Source organism: Neofelis nebulosa, chromosome 10, assembly GCF_028018385.1.
Source record: "Neofelis nebulosa isolate mNeoNeb1 chromosome 10, mNeoNeb1.pri, whole genome shotgun sequence".
Classification (NCBI taxonomy): Eukaryota; Metazoa; Chordata; class Mammalia; order Carnivora; family Felidae; genus Neofelis; species Neofelis nebulosa.
Window position 1 is genome coordinate 56,359,717 of NC_080791.1, and position 20,930 is coordinate 56,380,646.

At 37.2% G+C, this 20,930-nt stretch overlaps 1 protein-coding gene across 3 annotated transcripts in view; it reads right to left on the minus strand.

Annotated features, from left to right (window-relative positions):
- Positions 1-20,930, minus strand: part of UVRAG (UV radiation resistance associated) — a 302,745-nt gene that overhangs the window by 255,269 nt on the left and 26,546 nt on the right. For all 3 annotated transcript variants that reach the window (XM_058690352.1, XM_058690351.1, XM_058690353.1), the window contains exons 2-3: positions 14,509-14,626; positions 7,380-7,414 (exon numbers count right to left, since the gene is read on the minus strand). In XM_058690352.1, the coding sequence (XP_058546335.1) occupies positions 7,380-7,414; positions 14,509-14,626 (153 nt within the window). The remainder of the gene's footprint in view (positions 1-7,379; positions 7,415-14,508; positions 14,627-20,930) is intronic.

Consider the following 20,930-nt stretch of genomic DNA (forward strand, 5'->3'; position numbering starts at 1 on the left):
TATCTTAGTCTCCCTCCAGCTCATGTAGTTGACCAGACAGAAGTTAGAAACCCCTGTAGATGATGCAGTTTAACGCTGGATAACATAATTTGGCATAAATCAAGAGGATCCAGCTCTCTTCTCACGTACACGCACCCACAGAGATGAAGTGTTAATTCATCTGGTCACAATTCAACTCAAACATAAACTTGGTTTGACAATCACTCAGTAACTCATAAAAAATATTTATACTGTGAAGTCGTTTTTTTCCCCAAAGATTTGAAACAGCTCAGGCAGTCAACATTCCAACCAAAGTTTATGGTTCTCATAGTTATGTCACATGCTTTCCCTAAAAATAGAGGCTCTAGAACTTTGTTTATTCAATTATAAGGCCTATCACTGACCTCCACTAGACCTCTAGCGAATATTTAATCAGTAGAAGGAAGGAAGCTGAAGGAAATGTGATGTAAAGGGAGGGAGCACTAATGCTGTAAAAGAATGGGGCCCTCTGGTTTTACCAGTCACTACCAGCCTAGGGGCCTAGAGCAAGTTCCTCAGCCTGTCTGAACCTTAGTTTCCCTAACTACCAAAGCAGCACGTATCTTACCTTGTAGCACTGCTATCAGGGTAAAAAAAAACGTACATCATGCATCCAACACGCTACTTGAATCACAGGTGGGTACTTAATAACTGATGCCTCTCATTTATTAAAGAAACACACAGATACAGGGAAATTTCAACCCACATGTAGACTAAGCACCACTCTTACTCCTACCATGAAACTCGTAATTTTGTGATCAAAGTTTAAAAACTCCCTTTTTGCAAAAGTATCTAATGACCAACTTTATAACTGTTAAAGATAGGTGCACGTGGGTTCATTATACAACTCATCTGTACTTTTGTAAACATATAAAATCAATGTTAGAGAATCTGGGTACCTCCATTCTTGTTGCTTCAATCATTTTAGTTATTAATTAACCAATGACCCTTCAATCTAGCCTTCTCCTAAACCAAAACAACAAAAAAAAAAAAATCCAAGAGTTAACAAATGGTTTGGAGGGTGTGACATGCTAGCTGAACTAGACACCTTTAAAGTTAAAGCATATACACTGACGACTAACTGTTCTACACTAAACGTATCTGAGAACAAACCATGACTCTTGACTTGTAACTTGGAGACACATCTCTACCATCTAGCCTGTCAAAGGTGGATTATTCATTACTCAGTGCGATAGACATTTGTTGGACTTCTCTGGATGAAGCACTATGCTAGGGACAATAGAAAATAGATAAATGAAATAGTTGAGTGTCTTTGCCTACCAAATACTCCTAGTTTTGTGTGACGTGTAACTGCACCCTTGCCCAAATCTCTCTCCTGCTAACCAGACCTTAACCATCATCTCCTATCTCTCCAGGTCATTTCCTCTGTGGCCCTGATCCTCTGTTCCTTTGCCCCTGTTGTCATACTTGCTGAGCAAGACCTCAAACCACCCCTGCTCATCCCACCCCACATAGCCATACTAGCTTCTTAGCCAGTTCTTGAAAACCTCAGGTACACTCCTGCTTTTGTACCTTCCTGTTTCTTGGCCTGCAACAGTCCTTCCCCATATAGGTACATAGCCTGTTCCCTCACTTCTTTCAATTATCTATTCAAATGATTTCATCTATGTGACTACCAGAGAAAAAGAACAACCCAGCCTGCCAGATACTCTCGGATTCTGCTTTATTTTACTCCATTATCTTTATTACCATCTAACATAGTCCAATTTATCATCAATTCTTTATTTTTGAAGCAGAGAGAGAGAGAGAGAGAGAGAGAGAGAGAGAGACTGAGAGAGCGGGGAAGGGACAGAGAGAGAAGGAGAGAGAGAATTTTAAGCAGGCTCCATGCCCAGCGTGGAGCCTGACACAGGACTCAATCTCACTAACCGAGAGATCATGACCTGAGTCAAAGTCAAGAGTCAAATGCTTAAACCAGTGAGCCACCCAGGCACCCCCAGTTTATGATCAATTCTAACATGCACTCGCCTTCGCTTTGTAAGATGAACTTTAATTTTAGAAACGTTAAGATCGATAAGGTTCTATAACTTTTGACCACCAGGTGGCAGTCATCAAGAGTCACTGTCTCTACAAGCACAACCTCAAAAATAGTTGTTTTTAATATCGGCTCTTTTAAGTTAGGCACACTGTTGGCACTACCCATGCTGAGTTTGGAATTTAAAATATCTCTCCTGGTGTAAACTGAAACAAACAAAAAACCCTGCACATAATATCTATCAAAATTTTAAATTCAAAAGATTGAAAGAGCAGCAAGTGATCGCAACAATGTGGAATAACCCAGAACTCTCATAGACTGTTGGCCAGACTGCAAATGAAACAATAATCTGGGAAAGCTGTCTGGCATTATATACTCAAGGGGGTCACATGCATACTCCCTGCAGGCTCACTCCTAGATATGTATCTCAACAGAAACGTCCACACATGTTCAACCAACAGATACACAGGAGAATATTCACACCAGCACTATTCATATTCGCTCAAGACTAGAAACTAACCAAATGCTTATCAACAGAAAAATGGATAAATTCTGGGACATTCACACAATGCAATATTATAAACAAACTACAAATATACCTACAATATGAATGACTTACAATATACAGTTGAGACTCTTATAAAGTGGAAGTCAGACACAAAAGAGTGCATACTGTATGATTTCATTTCTATAAAGCTTAAAAGTAAGTAAAATTAATTTATGATGTTAAGTCAGGACAGCAGCAGTAACTGAAGAAGGCATGAGAGGGCTTCTGGGGCACTAAAAATATCCTATTTCTTGACCTGCGTGGTGGTTACACGAATTTCAGAAAATTCATCCAGGTGTATACTTAAGATATGTAAACTCTTCTTTATGTATGTTAAGTTTCAATAAAAAGTATTGTTTTTATGTAGACAAGAAGGCATAGACACAGAGCAACAAATCATGAATTTGGTATTAGAGAAGCAAGTATTTGTCGATGAAGAAAAAACCCTCATCCATCCTTTTCTACAAGATGTAATGAAATTCCCACAGATTAAGGAAGCATATTTATATTTTATTACCGAGATACCTACAAAAGATTCCCATCACAGGTCAAACAGTACACCTAAACGAAGGAAAGACTGCTAAATAAATACCTTGGAAAGGTAAAAGAAATTTCAAAGTAACAAGAAGCTAGGAAGATTGAATCAAAACTCATCCAGGACTATTACAAAAGCCCTGTGTTTCAGTTTAATTACAAGTGTTTATATTTCTTGGTGAACAAGAAAAAATGGTAAATCTTACAACTGACAACTTGGATTAGACTATTTTCTCTTTTCTTACTTGTTTGCCAAATACAAACCAAACACAAGACAATGACTACAGAGGTTATAAAAATGTCCCTGCCTTTATAAGGTTTATCATATATATTAAAGAAGCTAAAACAACCATATGAACAGCTCTTACAGCTTTAGAATGATACTGGGGGGGGGGGGGGGAGCACCTGAGTGGTTCAGTCAGTCAAGCATCCGACTTCGGCTCAGGTCATGATCTCACGGTTCATGAGTTTGAGCCCTGCCTTGGGCTCCGTGCTGACAGCTCAGAGCCTGGAGCCTGCTTCGGATTCTGTGTCTCCCTCTCTCTCTGCCCCTCCCCTGCCCATGCTCGCTCGCTCACTCGCTCTCTCTTTCTTTCAAAAATAAATAAACATTAAAAAAAAAAGGTTTTTTTAAGAATGGTACTAGTAGTAGAAGTATAAAGTTTTGTTTTCTCAGAGCACACAAAAAGGGAAATCTCTTCCTGCTAATGTTACAAATTATAAGAAAGCTTTTCAAAGCATCCAGACTGTGCTGTCCAATACACTATCCATTGGCCACTTGTGGCTATTTAAATTAAAATTAAATAAAATTTAAAATTTAGTTCCCCAGTATTACTTAACCGCATTTCAAGTGCTCAGCAGCCACATGTGGCCAGTGACACAGGTACTGGGCAGTGCACAGAACACTGTATTCCAGAGTCAGAAAGATGCACAGATAGGTACCTAAGGACAGCTTAATCTAATATTTGGGCAAAAACACTTTTCAACCCTGTGGCCATTTTTCCATATTTCCTTTGACATCACAATGGCAAAACCGGCCACTCTGGTCTGGAGACCAAACTAAAACTATAAACCTAGGGAAAAGAGCTGAAGCCTTAAAGTTACAGGAGTAAAAACGAATATTCACAAGCTCACCAGAATTCAACTTAGTTCACTCACCAGAGTGAAAATTTACCCAAAGCTTCAGCTAGAAATAAATGAAGCATTGCCTTGCCTAATCTTTAACAGCTAATGGAAGACTGGGGGTTCAGGATATAACTTCGAAGTCAGTCAATAAACGTACTATTAGAGGAGTCTATTCATTAAGAAACATTTGCTGAGCACCTTCTATGTGCCACACATAACTGGTAACCAGGAGGAATAAGAGCATTAAGTCACTAACTCTATTCAGCAAATATTACAATAGCTTAAGAATCACAAACTCCTGGGGCCCCTGGGTGGTTCAGTTGGTTAAGTGTCTGACTTTGGCTCAGGTCATGATCTCACAGTTCGTGAGTTCAAGCCCCGCATCAGGCTCTGTGCTGACAGCTCAGAGCCTGGAGCCTGCTTTGGATTCTGTGTCTCCCTCTCTCTCTCTCTCTACACTGCCCCCGCTCGCACTCTGTCTCTGTCTTTCAAAAACAAGTAAAATGTTAAAAAAAATTTTTTTTTAAATCACAAACTCCTAAGCAGGGAAAAAACCAACAAATTCTGCTTATCTGTGGTTCTTCAGAAACGCAAGGAGAGAAGTGACAATGTGCCATTTCCAGCATATTCTCTGAGAGTTGTTGATTCCTATAGTACCCAATGCCCATTAATCTGAACTGGTCACAATGATTTAGCAAAAAGCAAAGAAGGAAGAGTCCTTTCCAAAAAAAAAAAGAAATGAATTGCAGTTTATCAAACCTATATTAAGCTATTAAAGAAAGAACAACCCTTGCCAGAAATACCATAATCTCAAAGCATATCCTTAAAAGGAAACATCAACAGGGGCACCTGGGTGGCGCAGTCGGTTAAGCGTCCGACTTCAGCCAGGTCACGATCTCGCGGTCCGTGAGTTCGAGCCCCGCGTCAGGCTCTGGGCTGATGGCTCGGAGCCTGGAGCCTGTTTCCGATTCTGTGTCTCCCTCTCTCTCTGCCCCTCCCCCGTTCATGCTCTGTCTCTCTCTGTCCCAAAAATAAAAATAAAAAAATAAAAAATGTTGAAAAAAAAAAAAAAAAAAAAAGGAAACATCAACAAATCAACATTTATCAAACAACTCCCAAGAAGTACACTGGGAGCTAGAGGGACATAAAGATAGTCAAGCAGTCTCTTGACCTTCCAAAGCTTTCATCTGCTTTGGGAGATGAAACATTCATGAACAATTACAATGTAAGCAAATGCTGTAAGTGGTATACCCGTGAAACAACTGCAGTACAAACCGTAAGTTGAAAGGACTTTGGAAGTCTTTTGTCCAAACCTCTCCCTTGTCTGAAATCCATTCTACAATATCTTTATAAAACATGTATTCAATCTAAGTACACCAGGGATGAAAATATCACAGCCTCACGGGCAATTCAGAAGCAATGGAAGCTAGGAGCCAAAAAGAGGCGAAGAGTTTACATTCAAAGAGATGATGTTTAGAAATAAGAACTTGAAAGTCAAATGACAGCAAGTAAATACAAAACCAATTATGAAGAACAATACACTAAAGGAGCACTATTAGCACAGGGTCCATTATGACACAAATCCAGAGAAAAAGCAATGGGACATTGTAAAATCATTCCCAACAAGAGTTTTGATTATCAAAGGGGGTGGGGGTAGAATAAATCAAGGTGAAATTCTATTCTATCTGCCCCTTAAACCACCCACTCTCCCCTAGCTCTCTCTGCTCTGTAGGACACTTTTATTTTCACCTGAGCCAAGAGAGGAAGAGAAACTGGTATTGACTCATTAGCTACTATACGTCAGGCATGAGTTCATATGTCATTGAATATATGTAGATTAAGAGCGATACTGGGGATTTGGAGCTCCTCCGAGGTGGGCTCTAGGAAACTGACCTAGAAGCCAAATTTATTATGCTATTTTAGAAACATTTAGAAGGCAGCTTAATAAAGAGGAAAGAGTAGCAGAGACCTAAAGACAGAGGTCTGTACTTGGGATCTGGTCCTGCATGTGACTGCAAAACTTGTTGGGCCTCTCTGGATGTCATTTTCTTAAGACCTACCCCATCCACCTTACCGAATGTTCTAAGAACCAAAATGGAATACATACGTAAAAGGATTCTGTAAACACAACACATCACTGATATCTATTTATTCATCTGACAAGTATTTGCTGAACATCTATAATATTCTAGACTCTGGGCAAGGTCCTTGCTCTCATGGTTGTGTTCTCTAGTAGGTGGGACATAGATAATCAACACAAACAAATGAGTGAATAAGAATTTCCAAGAGTGATAAATGCTCTAAAGAAAATAAAACAGGTGATGTAAAAAGAGTGACTAGGAGAAAGGGAACCACTTTCAATGGAAGAGTCATAGAAAGCCAACCAAAGTTCTATCACTGAGACCTCAAAGACTTCTTCAGCGAAATAAAGAGCTGGGGACATAAGAAATAAGACAAGCTTAGCATGTATAAAGCACTGAACAAATGAGGTATGTCTGGAACACAGTAAGTAAGGAAAAGTTTTAAGAGATAAGGAGGGAAAAGTGAACACGGGCCAAATCAGGTATGGTCTTGGACCATTAAAAGGATATGATAATTACCATAAAGCTCTTTTTTTTTTTTATCAACATGGCCCAAAAAACGGAGCCATTCATACAAATATCTCAAGTATACATTATCAAAAGTAGGACGCTTCCAACTTTCTAACTTAGCAATGACATCACTAAAAAACAAGTGGAAGGATCCTATACAATGGCCCTAACATGAAATTTGTAAGAACTATATCTCAACAAAGACATCATTTATTATGTTTGGTTAACACAAATAGTCAAAAAAAAAAAAAAAAAAAAACCCTCTATAGTAAATAGAACTGACAGAATTATAGAATTTGAGTTAAAAAAAAAAAATTTGAAGTTTTAACAGAGAAAATATCAGTTCCTTCAGCAAACATTCATCAAGCACCTACCATGTGCCAGGCATTTTCTAAGCACAAAAGATACAGCAAAATAAATCAATGAAAATTTAAGCAATAAGTAAGCGAAGATTTAACTGTAGAAGTATCTATCATAATACCAGAACTGAATTTGAACTTCTGCCTCAGCATTTTCTGAAACAGGAATTGTAGGCTTAGTCAGTGTACCTGTCAGAAATCAAACTTACCAAGGAATTCTTAATCACTTCACTTCTATAAAATTCTGGAAAAGAAGAAAAAAACAATAAGTGATATGAAAGAAAATACGCTCATTAACTCTTAATCCTGCAAATTTTTAACATTTGTTCCAGTAAAACATTTATAATATTTTCAAGGGATATAATTTCCCTATATTTTCTACAAAAATAATTTGTTTTTCTGCAAAAAAACAAACATAAGTTAAAAGATTTTAAAGGAAAAAACATTAATAAAGAAAAATCAAAGCTTGTTAAGATTTAATTTAGTAAATTTTACCCCAGATACGAATTTGAGCCCTTAAAATTTGAGACTTTCTGCTCTCCTACCTTGTGGCCACTCTGCAAAAACTGATTCCATCTGCTCTGTTTTTCTCAAACATCTCTAATATGATCATCCATCATAGTACTGTGGAACGGACAATGATCTAGCAACCAGGTAACCTAACTTCTACTACTACCTGTCATTAACATTCTGTCTCTTTAATCTCCTTGGGCCCATTTCTCATTAGACAACTTAGAGAATTAGACTAATAAGCAAAGGTCCTCTTGCAAGCTTTGAAATTTCATGATTCTACAAACCTTCATGCGTATCGTACATGTTAACAAAACCTGAAGGCACAATCAAGAGAGAAATGTCTCAGATATTCACACAAACATCGCCTCTTCTGACCCTGCTGAAGTCACCATTGTGATGCTCTGTCTCTCAAGAGCTTACAAGGACCCTGGTATCCTTGTGTTGCTATTAGAGAAATTTCCCAGGCGTGATGCACATACCACTGGTACTTGAGATGATTTTAGGTGATACACGGACACACTTACTTTTTTCTTACGTATTTGAATTTATGTTTCATATATTCATCAACCCCCAACTGTAAGCTCTGAAAGGACAGGAGCAATTGCTTTGTACAACTGCTGTCTCCTCAGCACGTAAAACCATTCCTGGCACAGAGCAGACACTCCATAAATATTTCGTAATTAAATGAACAATTTTACTTAGACATAAGTTTAAAAGTAAGGAACTTAAACATATAAAGTATGCAACATCATAGATAAAACTCAAATATAGTGAAACATGCCAAAGAAGTCCATGACTGAAGCTTAGGACTAGTCAGGCAATAAATGGATAGCAGGCCTATGCACGCATAAAACTCCAACGGGCAAGCTCTGGTTAAAGCACTTCTTGATATACTGCTTATATTACTGTAGGTTTGTCTTTCTTAAAAAAAATTAAAAAGATAAGGATGATTATTTTACTCCGTGGACAGATAGTCACAATGTATTAAGTAGGGGAAAAAGTTCCAAAATAAAATTTACAACAGGATCCAAATTTTTATAATTATGTTAATAATGTTTATCTTAGGTGATAGAATTAGGCTGCTAACTTTTTCTACTTGGCGGTTTCTATTTTTCTATTTTGAAAAATTATTTAAAATAAGAAAAGGAATAATTCTGGGGTGCCTGGGTGCTCAGTCAGTCAAGCGTCTGACTTTGGCTCCGGTCATGATCTCACGGTTCATGAGTCAAGCCCCATGTCGGGCTCTATGCTGACAGCTCGGAGCCTGAAACTTCAGATTCTGTTGTTTCCCTCTCTCTCTGTCCCTCCCCTGCTTGCTCTCTCTCTCTCTCTCTCAAAAATAAATGAACATTTAAAGAAAGAAAAAGAAAAGGGATTATTCTAATTGTTTTTAAAAGGACCCCTCTACTGATGAACATTCAGGTTACTGGTAATTTTTAGATATTTCAAGTAAGTTATAAATAAACAATCATTTAGAGATATATATTCTAGACCCTTGAATCTATAAGATAAACAATTAGAAGTAAAATGCAAGATTAAAGGAAAAATAGTTTGTGTTTAATAGATATTACTATGTTGTTCTCTAAAAGTACTGTACCAATTTACAACCTTACTTGTGAAAATCCCAACATTAGACAACCCTAAGTATCATTCTTTTCATTTTTCCCATATGATTAATCAATTACTCCAACCATAAATTAACTATAAAAGTTTATGTGTGTAGGGGTGTGTGTGTGGGTGGGTGGGTGGGTGTATTCTACTTTATGTGTAGCATGTTTATTTTTAGGGGGAAAAACTAAAAGGGCTTAAAAATGTTTCTTTATTACAAAGTACTTTCATGTTATACTTAATTTATTTTTGTATTGTTTGAATTTATTGCAAGCATGTACTACTTTAAAATCAATGGGAAAAAAAGATATTCCTCTTTTCTTTAGAGAGAATTCCTCAATTTAATCTGCAAAGTGTCTAAATTAAACAGTTCCCAAAATAAATATCTTTAGCTCTAAGAGGAGTATCACTATTTCTTCCAAAACTTTGCTGATGAAATATATGTATAAAAGAAACTAAACAATAGGCTTTCTCCATTAGACCTTCAAAACAGGCTTGCTAATTTAAATGGAGAGAGGTCAACAAAAAAGCCACATACAAAATCATGGAGTACAGGGCAATGTCTAACATGGGCCTACACTGTTCACCATTCTGTTACACCTAAAATAGTTTCAATAAAATTAGCAGCATGATGCAAAACATAATAGTGAATGGAGGAGAATTCAGAGCCAAAATATAGTTCCAATCCCCAATCTACCTATCAGCTTTATCCTGGACAAGTCAATTAACCTTTTGGGCCACATGGTTCCTTCACCTTTCAAAGGACAATGGCACATGGACGATAACAAGGTTACTGTGAGGCTCAAATGAAATAGCGAATCAAAAATACTTTATAAACTATAATTTTTATTAACACAGTTCTATTAATTTTTATTAACTCAATTTAAGCAAAACTATTCGACAAGTAAATTTTCAAGTCATCCAAGACCTATTTCTACATGAAAGGGACGATTAGATACAAATGCTTCTCTATCCATGCTAAGTAAGACCTAAAAAAACAAAAACAAAAACAAAAACAAAGCTATTAGAGAATGTAGAGCATGGTTTCAATGGCATGTTTTGGCTGTTATGCAGCATTCCATTCATTCAACAAATGCTTTTTTTAGTACCTCAACCTCACTCATAAAGGAGGAATACAAACTTAAAGTTTACTATAAAATTATTTTTCACCTATCAGATCGGCAGAAATTCAAAAGTTTGATTGCACAGTCTATTGGTGAGCCTGTAAGGGAAAAGCCACTCATACATACCAAGTGGGAATGTAAACAAAGACAATTTTGCAATATCTACCAAAACTATAAGTACACATTCTTTGTACTTCCACTTCTTGGAAATTTACCCCATAGCTAAACTAGCACTCATACAAAATAATGTACTTATGAAGTTAGTCAAAGCAGTACTGTGCATATGACAAGAACCACCTAAATGCCCACCAACAGAGGCCAGTTAAATAAATTCTGGTACATCTATTCAATGCAAAAATATTCAGAAAAAAAAATTACGGAAGCTCTCTGTGAACTAATATGGAAAAATGTCTAAGACATTTTAGGTGAAAAATGGAAAGCACAGAAATATATGTAGTTTCGTACTATTTTTAGTTGTATTTGCATAAAGAATCTCAGAAAAGAGAAACACGAAATGTAGAACAGTAGTTTTTAGGCTGGGGTAAGAAACTAGGGAATGGGACAGGTGAAAGAAAGAGTTTAAGCCTTTATATATATTTTGAACCATGACTGCATTAGCTATTCAAACAATTAAATGAAAAAAATATACGAGGGTTTACTATGTGCCAAGCATTGTTCCAAGTGCAGTGAACAAAACTAACCTAAAATCTTCTGGATTATATAGAGTTAATCTTCTGATGTATTCAAAATAGCTGGCTGGCATTCCAGGAGAGGACAGGCACTCAACATTTTGTGGGTGAAAAAAGAACTATGTCTAAAGAACAAAATTGATTTTATAAAAATTCCAAGTTTAAGAGGGAATCACAATTAGAACCTAGCTCTTCATCCATTAACACAAGGCTTTGTTCTTTGGGGATGTGATGATTTGAACTACCTAAAAAGTAGGCAATCTCCCAAGAGCACTAAAAGATGCCGAAAGTCAAAAAATCTCACACATAACTTCTTAGGATCTGCTGTGAATTCAGCCAAAATAAAAGAATAACTTAGAAATCAGTATTTCAAATATTCTCCCCCGTAAAAAAAAAAACAAAAAAACCTTTCTTTTAAAACTAAGAAATGATGCCACTAAACAGGTGGTACAAGTGGTTTTGTGAGAAGAACCAAATGGCCCTCTATCGTGGCATCCTACACTGAGGGCCACATAATGATCATGAAATGAATATCTGGGCTTGTCATCAGAGGTCCAATGAGGTAAGGTGGATTAACTAGGCTTCCTAAGGAAAGAGCTTCCCAGTTCCTCCTATGGTAGTTAAAAGTTATAAAGTCCAACTTGTGCACCCAAAAGAGGACCATAGATAGACTTCATTTAACTATGACATTTTGGAGTAGGCATTAACTCTCAGAATTATCAGTTCACTTATTTTAGGGATAAATTAAGCAAAGCTCACAAGAGGAACTAAATGTCCTAGCCAAGGGACTTGCCAATTAGTGACAGACTCCACCACTAACAGAGACCCCCCTGTGGTCTATACCAGCTATTCCCTAACTATGAGAATGAGCATTTCATTGAGGGAACTTTTAACTTCTAAACTCAAGGTGTATTCTGAGCTAGAAGGAAAAAAAAAAGTAATTTTCTTTCCATGGCATCTCTTAGACAACTTTTTTGCAAGATGGTCATCAACCAGACCCATGACTACTCTCTTCTTAGAAACTACTACAATTGTTAAAAAAAAAAAAAACAAAAAAAAACGGGGGGGGGGTGCCTGGGTGGCTTAGTCGGTTAAGCATCCAACTTCAGCTCAGGTCATGATCTCGCAGTTTGTGGGTTCGAGCCCCTGACAGCTCAGAGCCTGGAGCCTGCTTCGGATTCTGCGTCTCTCCATCTCTTGGCCCCTCCCCTGCTCATGCTCTGTGTCTCTCTGTCTCTCAATAATAAACGTTTAAAAAAAAAAAAAAAAACTACAATTGTTAACATTACAAATCACCAAATACCTAAAATGTGCTAAGTACTATGTGAATTACTCTTATCAAAGAGAACACTGGACCAAGAACATATAAATTTTATGAAGATAATCAAGGACTAATTATATAGAAACATATCAAAAATTTTAAACGCTCTGACATTGTCATATATTGCTAATGATAAAACCAGTTAGTGTGCAGGAAACCAAATGTATTAAGGTCTGAAAAAATGCTTATACCCTTAGGACAAATAATAACCAAACTGTTCCCTCTTCCTTCTGGACACATAGGAAGACAACATATCCCAGTCCTTTCTTCATCTAAAAAGGACTACACTACTGATTTATGGCCAATGGAATATGATGGAATTTATGGGGGCCATTTCTGCTATAAAAATCTCCCTCAAATGATCCTCCTCTCTTGCCATGCCCCAAGTCATGTATTGATGATAGCAGCATTCCAAAATAGAAGAAGCCTGGATACCTGAGTCACCACTTAGAGGACAACTACCAATACCATGCCTGATAAAGAACATCTGCATTGGACTTAGTGTAAGAAATATATTATGTTATGCCACTGAGATTTGTGGTATTTGTTATAGTAGCTAGCATTAATCATTCAGATTAATATAACTGTTTTTTAGAAATGCAATATTTACAATGAAAAGTAAGAATGAAATAAAATTATATGACAATGGCAGAATTTAGAGTCTTTTTTCTCACCCTTAAAAATTGTTTTAATGCTATTTACATTGTGGTGGTTTACGTTACACAATGCTATTTTCTCACCCTTAAAAATTATTTTAATGCTATTTGCGTTGTGCTACCCTATGTAATTCCTGACTGAATCTCCTAATGAGCATATACTGGTATTGAAATTAAAAAACAAAAAAATAAAAAAAGGTGTTAAATGACTACTGTTTTAATAATGTTTTTTAAAAGTAATTAAAACCAAAAAGATAAGACATTGTTTGAATTTTTCATCTTTCTTTGCCAGAGGACAAAATTCAAATAAGCCTTTAGTACCTCTAATTAACGCTACTTTTTGTTAATATAAATAGACCTTCAATCACATCTTACCAAGTGTTATCACCTTATCTCAGTTGTTCCTCACAAATATCTGTCTTGCCAATTTCATAAGGCATCATCTCCACTTTACAAATGGGAAAAGTGCGGTTCAAAAAGACATGATCTTTGTCCAATGTCACACAGCTAGTAAATGGCTGAGCTAGACCTACTATGCATGTATTTGCAATCCTAATCCAATATTCCTGTCATACACCGTGCTTGTTCTCTTCTACCATCCAACATAGGTCAATGGATTATATCCAAGTACCTTTCATCCAGTATGTATTCAAAAGGTGCTTGTGATTTTGAATCAAATATTTGGTCTACTCTCAGAATTGTCACTTATGGAGCAGTCCACAGTACAATAGGTACAAATGAATTCAAGGAAACCATGGCATTCTTCTAAAAAATTACGCCATATATACACAAGGAATTACCGATATGAGAAGGCATAAACTGGTCCTAATTTTACCATAATATTTCAACAATTATATTTTAAAGAAAACAAAATTGGGGCGCCTGGGTGGCGCAGTCGGTTAAGCGTCCGACTTCAGCCAGGTCACGATCTCGCGGTCCGTGAGTTCGAGCTCCGCGTCAGGCTCTGGGCTGATGGCTCGGAGCCTGGAGCCTGTTTCCGATTCTGTGTCTCCCTCTCTCTCTGCCCCTCCCCCGTTCATGCTCTGTCTCTCTCTGTCCCAAAAATAAATTTTAAAAAGTTGAAAAAAAAAAATTTTAAAAAAAAAAAAAAAAAAAAAAGAAAACAAAATTAGTACTGTATGCTAGACTCATATAGTATATTTTAATGAACCTACTAGAATAAAAACATTAATAGCTAACATGCATAAATAAATGATAAATTTATCAATTTAAGAACTACCCAAAAGCCCTGTTTCTTTTATATATGATATATGTAACTACTGCTCATTAAATATTTTCAGACAGTATGACAATTTTGCTTCCCAATAAGCAATAACAGCAAAGCGAGGGCACTGTTACTCACTTGTATTACAAAAGAATAAAAATGAGATGTAACAATCTGTGGGCAAGTCCACAGATTCTCTTACCTTTGTATATCTTTTCAGTATTACACAAGTGAAGTGTGAAGTAGGTGTCAAGGAGCTGATGGCCATTTCTATTAACAATATTCCGGGCAGCAATGTTCCGAAGGTGTCTAAGACGCCGCTAAAAATTAACAACAAAAAAGAGGGACATGTTCAGTTTTTTCCTCATAAAACTTTCTGAAAGTTACAATCCAAAAATGAAATACAGTTAAGCTATCCCATTTATTTGTTAACCCAGCAACCTTAACCCAGTCTCTTATTTATGATTTAGTATCCGCTCTGTCAAATAGGAATTATACCTGCCCCATCTCCTTTATGGGGTTGTTGTGAGCATGAAATGACAACAGATATAAGATATTTTCAAAAAGCATAAATGTTATATAAGTGCTATTCACCTGTAAAGAGCATTAGTATTTCCTGGAACATAAACCAAGTAGTAATTTGTTTTCTTCCCTTCGGAAGGATACCGGAGACATGCAAGTCCGTCTCATACCAACAGACAAGCAGTTTTTACATACATATACCCCAGCTGCTTGTTCAGTCTAGATGCCAGATCAGCTGTACGACCAGGAAAAGATGCTTAGCCAAAACACAACTCACTGGTCACTCCAGCCAGCCAATAACCCAACTGTTGTGAGCTGAAATTAAATCCTCACCTGACCAACAGCCACCCAATCTCTTTCCTGATCAGGCCTCCTTCCCAACAACTTCTCCAACTAAGATGCACAAATCATTTGGAGCCCCAAGTGTTGAAAAGGCAAATGCTCCATAAGCAACGGTAGAAATCAACAAAACTGGAAGTTAACAGACAGCCAAGTAATAGCATGCCAAAAACAGAAGATGTTGGCAATGCTCAAGTCTGTGCCCATCAGATTCATTCCCAAAGGCTAGTTCCCTCTCAGATAATTATTTTCAGACTTAAAAACAGAAATCAAGTGCTCAGTTTTATTTTTTAACTTTTTTTTAAATATTTATTAATTATTGAGAGACAGACAGACACAGAGCATGAGCAAAGGAGGGGCAGAGAAAGGGGGAGACACAGAATCTGAAGCAGGCACCAGGCTCTGAGCTGTCAGCAGAGAGCCCGATGCAGGGCTCAAACTCACAAACCGTGAGATCATGACCTGAGCTGTCAGACACTTAACCGACTGAGCTACCCAGGCGCCCCAAGTGCTCAGTTTTAAAAAATGCTTACAGCTCTCCCTTCAGGCTGAAAGACAGCCCAATCTACTAAGGTAAGACCATCTTCAATTACATGTGCAGCCAGCCAAGAAAGTGCAGTTCTTTCTTTCCATGCACATACCAACCTAATCTTTTCTCCCAATCTAGCGATTAAAATTCTTTAATAGGGAAGGTTATTGTCTAATAAATTGGTTTAATCCTCTAAGTATGAAAAGCCCCAAATATATTTATGAAAAGTTCCTAGGGCTTACTCTAAAAGACTCATTTTTCTACAATCTGCCAGTGGTTTCCATTTCATACCCTGGATTACAGCAACTATCTCCTCCTATATATTTTTTATTAGCCCTCTCACTCAAGATTTTAAATTAACAGGAACCACTAATTACCTATATACAATAACCACATCTATTTTGCTGTAAGATTGCAATCTTGATCTTCTGTTCCAAGACCTGAAAATATTACCCAAAGTCTCCAGAATGAAGTACAAACTTTCCATATTGCTTTCAAAGCCCTATACAATCTGACCTCTCCACATCCTATCCTTATTTTAGACTAGATCTTCCACATAGCCAACCCCTCAGTCACACATGAATGCTTAAGATCCCATGAAAAAGATAATGCACGTTCCTAGCTCCAGGCTTTCGTTAATTCCAGCCCCGTCGATCTAAAATCCATTTTCTTAAAAGAGATCCCATTTCTACTTCAAAGTTTAGGAGAAAAGATTCCTCCTTCCTGAGTCTCTAACTGAAATTAGTTGCTCCTTTATTTGAATAAATAAGAACTTGGCTTCTTCTCTCCTAGAGCACTTATATCATTCAATCTAGTCTTAAAAGTCATTGGTTAGTTATCTTCCCTATTAATCTAGGAGGAAAAGACTTGATGAGAGAGACAATTACCATCACTACACTATCAGCACTTATTGAATGCTTACCATGTGCCATGCACTGTGCTAAACACTTCATACATATGATCTTATTTAACCCTCATAACAACCCCATGAGGTTAGGTTTCACTCATTATTGTGATTCATCTCTTTATCCCAACATTCCTACAAAACCAAATATAAAACAGTAAATAATAAATGAGCAGGATATCTCAAAAGAAGGAGGGAAAGAAGGCAGAGGAAAGCAAAGGGGTTATACCTATATACATAGGTATATACCATACACTATCTCCTATATATGTGTGTATATATATACACATACATACATGTATACACACACACACACACACACACACACACACGTGTGTGTGTGTGTGTGTGTGTATGTATTTATAATTATAACTGATACAACTTGGTCTTTACACTCCCCTATTGCTATAGGGGACAGAGCAAGCAATGATCTATCCTTCAACTCAAGAGAATAATTGTATGACAAAATAATAATAACGGAACAGACTGCCTTACAAAGCAATGTGCAAGGCTTGGACAGAGACTGAATCTACAGTGGATACATAGATATTGGTGAAGAGATCTTTCCACTATCTAGGAAGTTGGCAAAACCAGCTTCAAGACGCCTTCTGACTCCAAGCTCTAGATTCTAAAATCAGTAATGGAGTCTACAAACATTCACCCAAGGTATCAGTATTGTTTCTAAGCTTCCCTCCACTCACACAGATAAAACAGAACTGACTACATCGCAGCATTTTATAAGAAGATTTACAACAACAACAACAAAAACTCTTCCACAAATGAACCAACTATAAAGCACTGACTTTGGGTTGTACAACTCTTTACCTTTTCCCTTATTTTATTTATTTCAAAAGCAGTAGGTAAGTATTCTTATTACACCATGATTAAACTACAAGATGCTCCCAGTAGCTAGAACAGACAAAGGAAATTAACCATTTATGAGTAAAATATTGATGTCGTCTTGGTGAAAAGGCAGTAAATGTACACATGAACCCTCTTATGCCCTTTGTCTTGGCTTCCTCTTTAATGACATTCATTCCAATTTTATCATAAAGCTGCTTATTATTCCCGTAATGTTAACATTAGGGGAAACTGAATGAAGGCGATTCTCTGTATTATTTTTGCAACTTTTCTATAAATTTAAAATTAGTCCAAAATAAAGTGGTTTTTTTTTTTTTAAGCTATTGCCTTTTTCAGACTTAGGAGGTGGGTAAGTAGGACAAAAAGACCACCAGTAAGACAACATTCACAAGCACTATGTAAGTGGAGCTCTTCTCCATTCCCACCATTCACCTCCTCCCTTTAGTCCCCACCCCCCTTCTGTCTTCCTCTCCTCCCCCTAAGACTTCATGCAATTTAAATGGAACACTGGAAGGTTAAGTCAGAAACTCATAAAAATGATTACCTATGGGAGTGAGAGCAAGCTGAAGGGAATACAGATAAAAGCAAGACTTCCCTGATACTTGTTTACATAGTTTTGACTTCTGTACCATATAAGTGTCTTACATACTCAAGAAATAAATAAGAAAAAGTTTAAACTCAACTAAACTTAGTCCAAAGTGTAACAGCAATACCAAAAATTACCACAAGTTTTAGGATATATCATCTACCTTCACCCAAACTATTACCCTATGATCCAATATTGTATTCAAGTATTGAAAAAATCAGAGTGACTTAAAGGATCCTTTCTTGCCTTCAGTTCCCCCATAAGAGCTATACTTGCAAAACGTAGAAATAGGGTTAGTTCCAGGTATTTGTCTATCTTCCCCAACAATAATATAAATTCTAAGAGGAAAAGACTATTTTATTTATAGTTGTATCTCCGGCATCTAGATGACTACCTAGCAAATAGCAGGCACACGGTGTTTTTTGATTGAATTCATAATTCCCCAGTGAATTAACCCAATGAAGAATGTCTTGGTATGGCACAGGCCTTGCAATAGTCCTCAGTGGCCTGGAAACCTTAGATCCTGACACCCACCCACCAGACAGCGAGAAAATACAGAACTAAGAACTGAAAGTGGGGTAAAGCCTTAGCAATGATTCTACTACAGCAAATCCTCAAGACTCACCTACATTCAATTGCTCTAGACTTCACAGCCTAGTGGTAGTTCATGGCCTGGTGGCACCAATAAGCATAAATACACTCCTTTTGAGCTTGGCTAAATAGAATTAAACATCAGACTTTCTCTTCAAATGGCCCACCTAAAGACAGTTAAAAATCAAATCCGTCTTATGATCTAAATTATCTCAAGCATCTCAGGAAAATATAAATATTCTGAGTAATTAAAATTTACACAGACTTTGGAATTATTCTTTATGGTAACATCCTATGCAGTTTTCTTTATCAGCAATCTCCTTAAACTTTGTCAAATGTTCTACGCCTTCATGGTTATAAAACACTTTGCGTATCATTCTTCAGCAGTAGGTTGGCAACAAAGTTGTGCTCTAAAAACATCCACTTCTAAAACTAAAGCTGAACAGATTTTAATCTTTAAACTGGAATTAACATGGCTTAAAATCCTTGAAACTTGATCTATAAAACATCCTGTATAGACATTGAAAACATTCACTAACATATAAAATTAAAATCTATTCAGCTTTGATTTCGAGGATTGATAGATGTAACTGGAGCACAACTCTACTATCTGAGATGCTGGTGGTGAGGAAAAGACCAGTGTTGCCCCAAATCCCTTAACATTTTAACAAATCTTTCAGATATAAATTCCTAAGTGGCAGGTATTGTAGATTTGAAATGTTTGCTTTATAGTAAAAAAAAAGAATAAGAATTACTCATTAGTCCTGACTGTAACTGGTGCCTCTAAAGAACCTATAATGGTTGTTTCTCTTGTTAATACTACTAACGCTGTTAGAAAACTGCTTCAAAACCTAACAGTAGTCTAAAGAAAAGCTTTTTGTGTGTGTATTTTTTGCTTGTTTTGTCATGCTCAGCACCTATTTGATTAAAACAAGGCCAAATAAAAGTGCAGATTTTCCTTTACAGAACCCCTCTCCCCTACTATCAATCTATATCCTTCCTGTAGAATTAACTCTCTTCCAACTCCAAGGATATTCACATGATGACTCAGATCATGCCAATCAGCACATTTCATCCCCCTGACCATGACATATGACTTAATTAGGACGACTGAAAGACTCAGAAATTATATTAAATTTTTGAGAGGTTTCCCCACCCCCCCCCCCCCAAACTGGCCCTGAATCTGGAAGAATATAGGGTTAGAGATGCTGGCAGCTGTCTTTGCATCACAGTGAAACTGAAGAATGAAACCAACAAGGAAGAGAGCAAAATAAGACACGTGACATTCAGGTCCTGCTGACAATTGAAGTCTCTGGATCAAACCATACTTAAAATGAGAACTACAATGACAACCACGAGCCAAGACCCTATAAAACGGTCAAAGATTACAACTAGGGAGATTTATACTGTGATTTTTTACTTAGAATTTACCCCATAACAGATTAATAGATAAAGAGTAACATTCTTTTTTTTTCAATATATGAAATTTATTGTCACATTGGTTTCCATACAACACCCAGTACTCATCCCAAAAGGTGCCCTCCTCAATACCCATCCCCCACCCTCCCCTCCCTCCCACCCTGCCATCAACCCTCAGTTTGTTCTCAGTTTTTAAGAGTCTCTTATGCTTTGGCTCTCTCCCACTCTAACCTCTTTTTATTTTTCCTTCCCCTCCCCCATGGGTTTCTGTTAAGTTTCTCAGGATCCACACAAGAGTGAAAACATATGGTATCTGTCTTTCTCTGTATGGCTTATTTCACTTAGCATCACACTCTCCAGTTCCATCCACGTTGCTACAAAGGGCCACATTCCGTTCTTTCTCATTGCCACGTAGTACTCCATTGTGTATATAAACCACAATTTCTTTATCCATTCATCAGCTGATGGACATTTAGGCTCTTTCCATAATTTGGCTATTGTTGAGAGTGCTGCTATAAACATTGGGGTACAAGTGCCCCTATGCATCAGTACTCCTGTATCCCTTGGGTAAATTCCTAGCAGTGCTACTGCTGGGTCATAGGGTAGGTCTATTTTTAATTTTTTGAGGAACGTCCACACTGTTTTCCAGAGTGGCTGCACCAATTTGCATTCCCACCAACAGTGCAAGAGGGTTCCCGTTTCTCCACATCCTCTCCAGCATCTATAGTCTCCTGATTTGTTCGTTTTGGCCACTCTGACTGGCATGAGGTAATATCTGAGTGTGGTTTTGATTTGTATTTCCCTGATGAGGAGCGACGCTGAGCATCTTTTCATGTGCCTGTTGGCCATCCGGATGTCTTCTTTAGAGAAGTG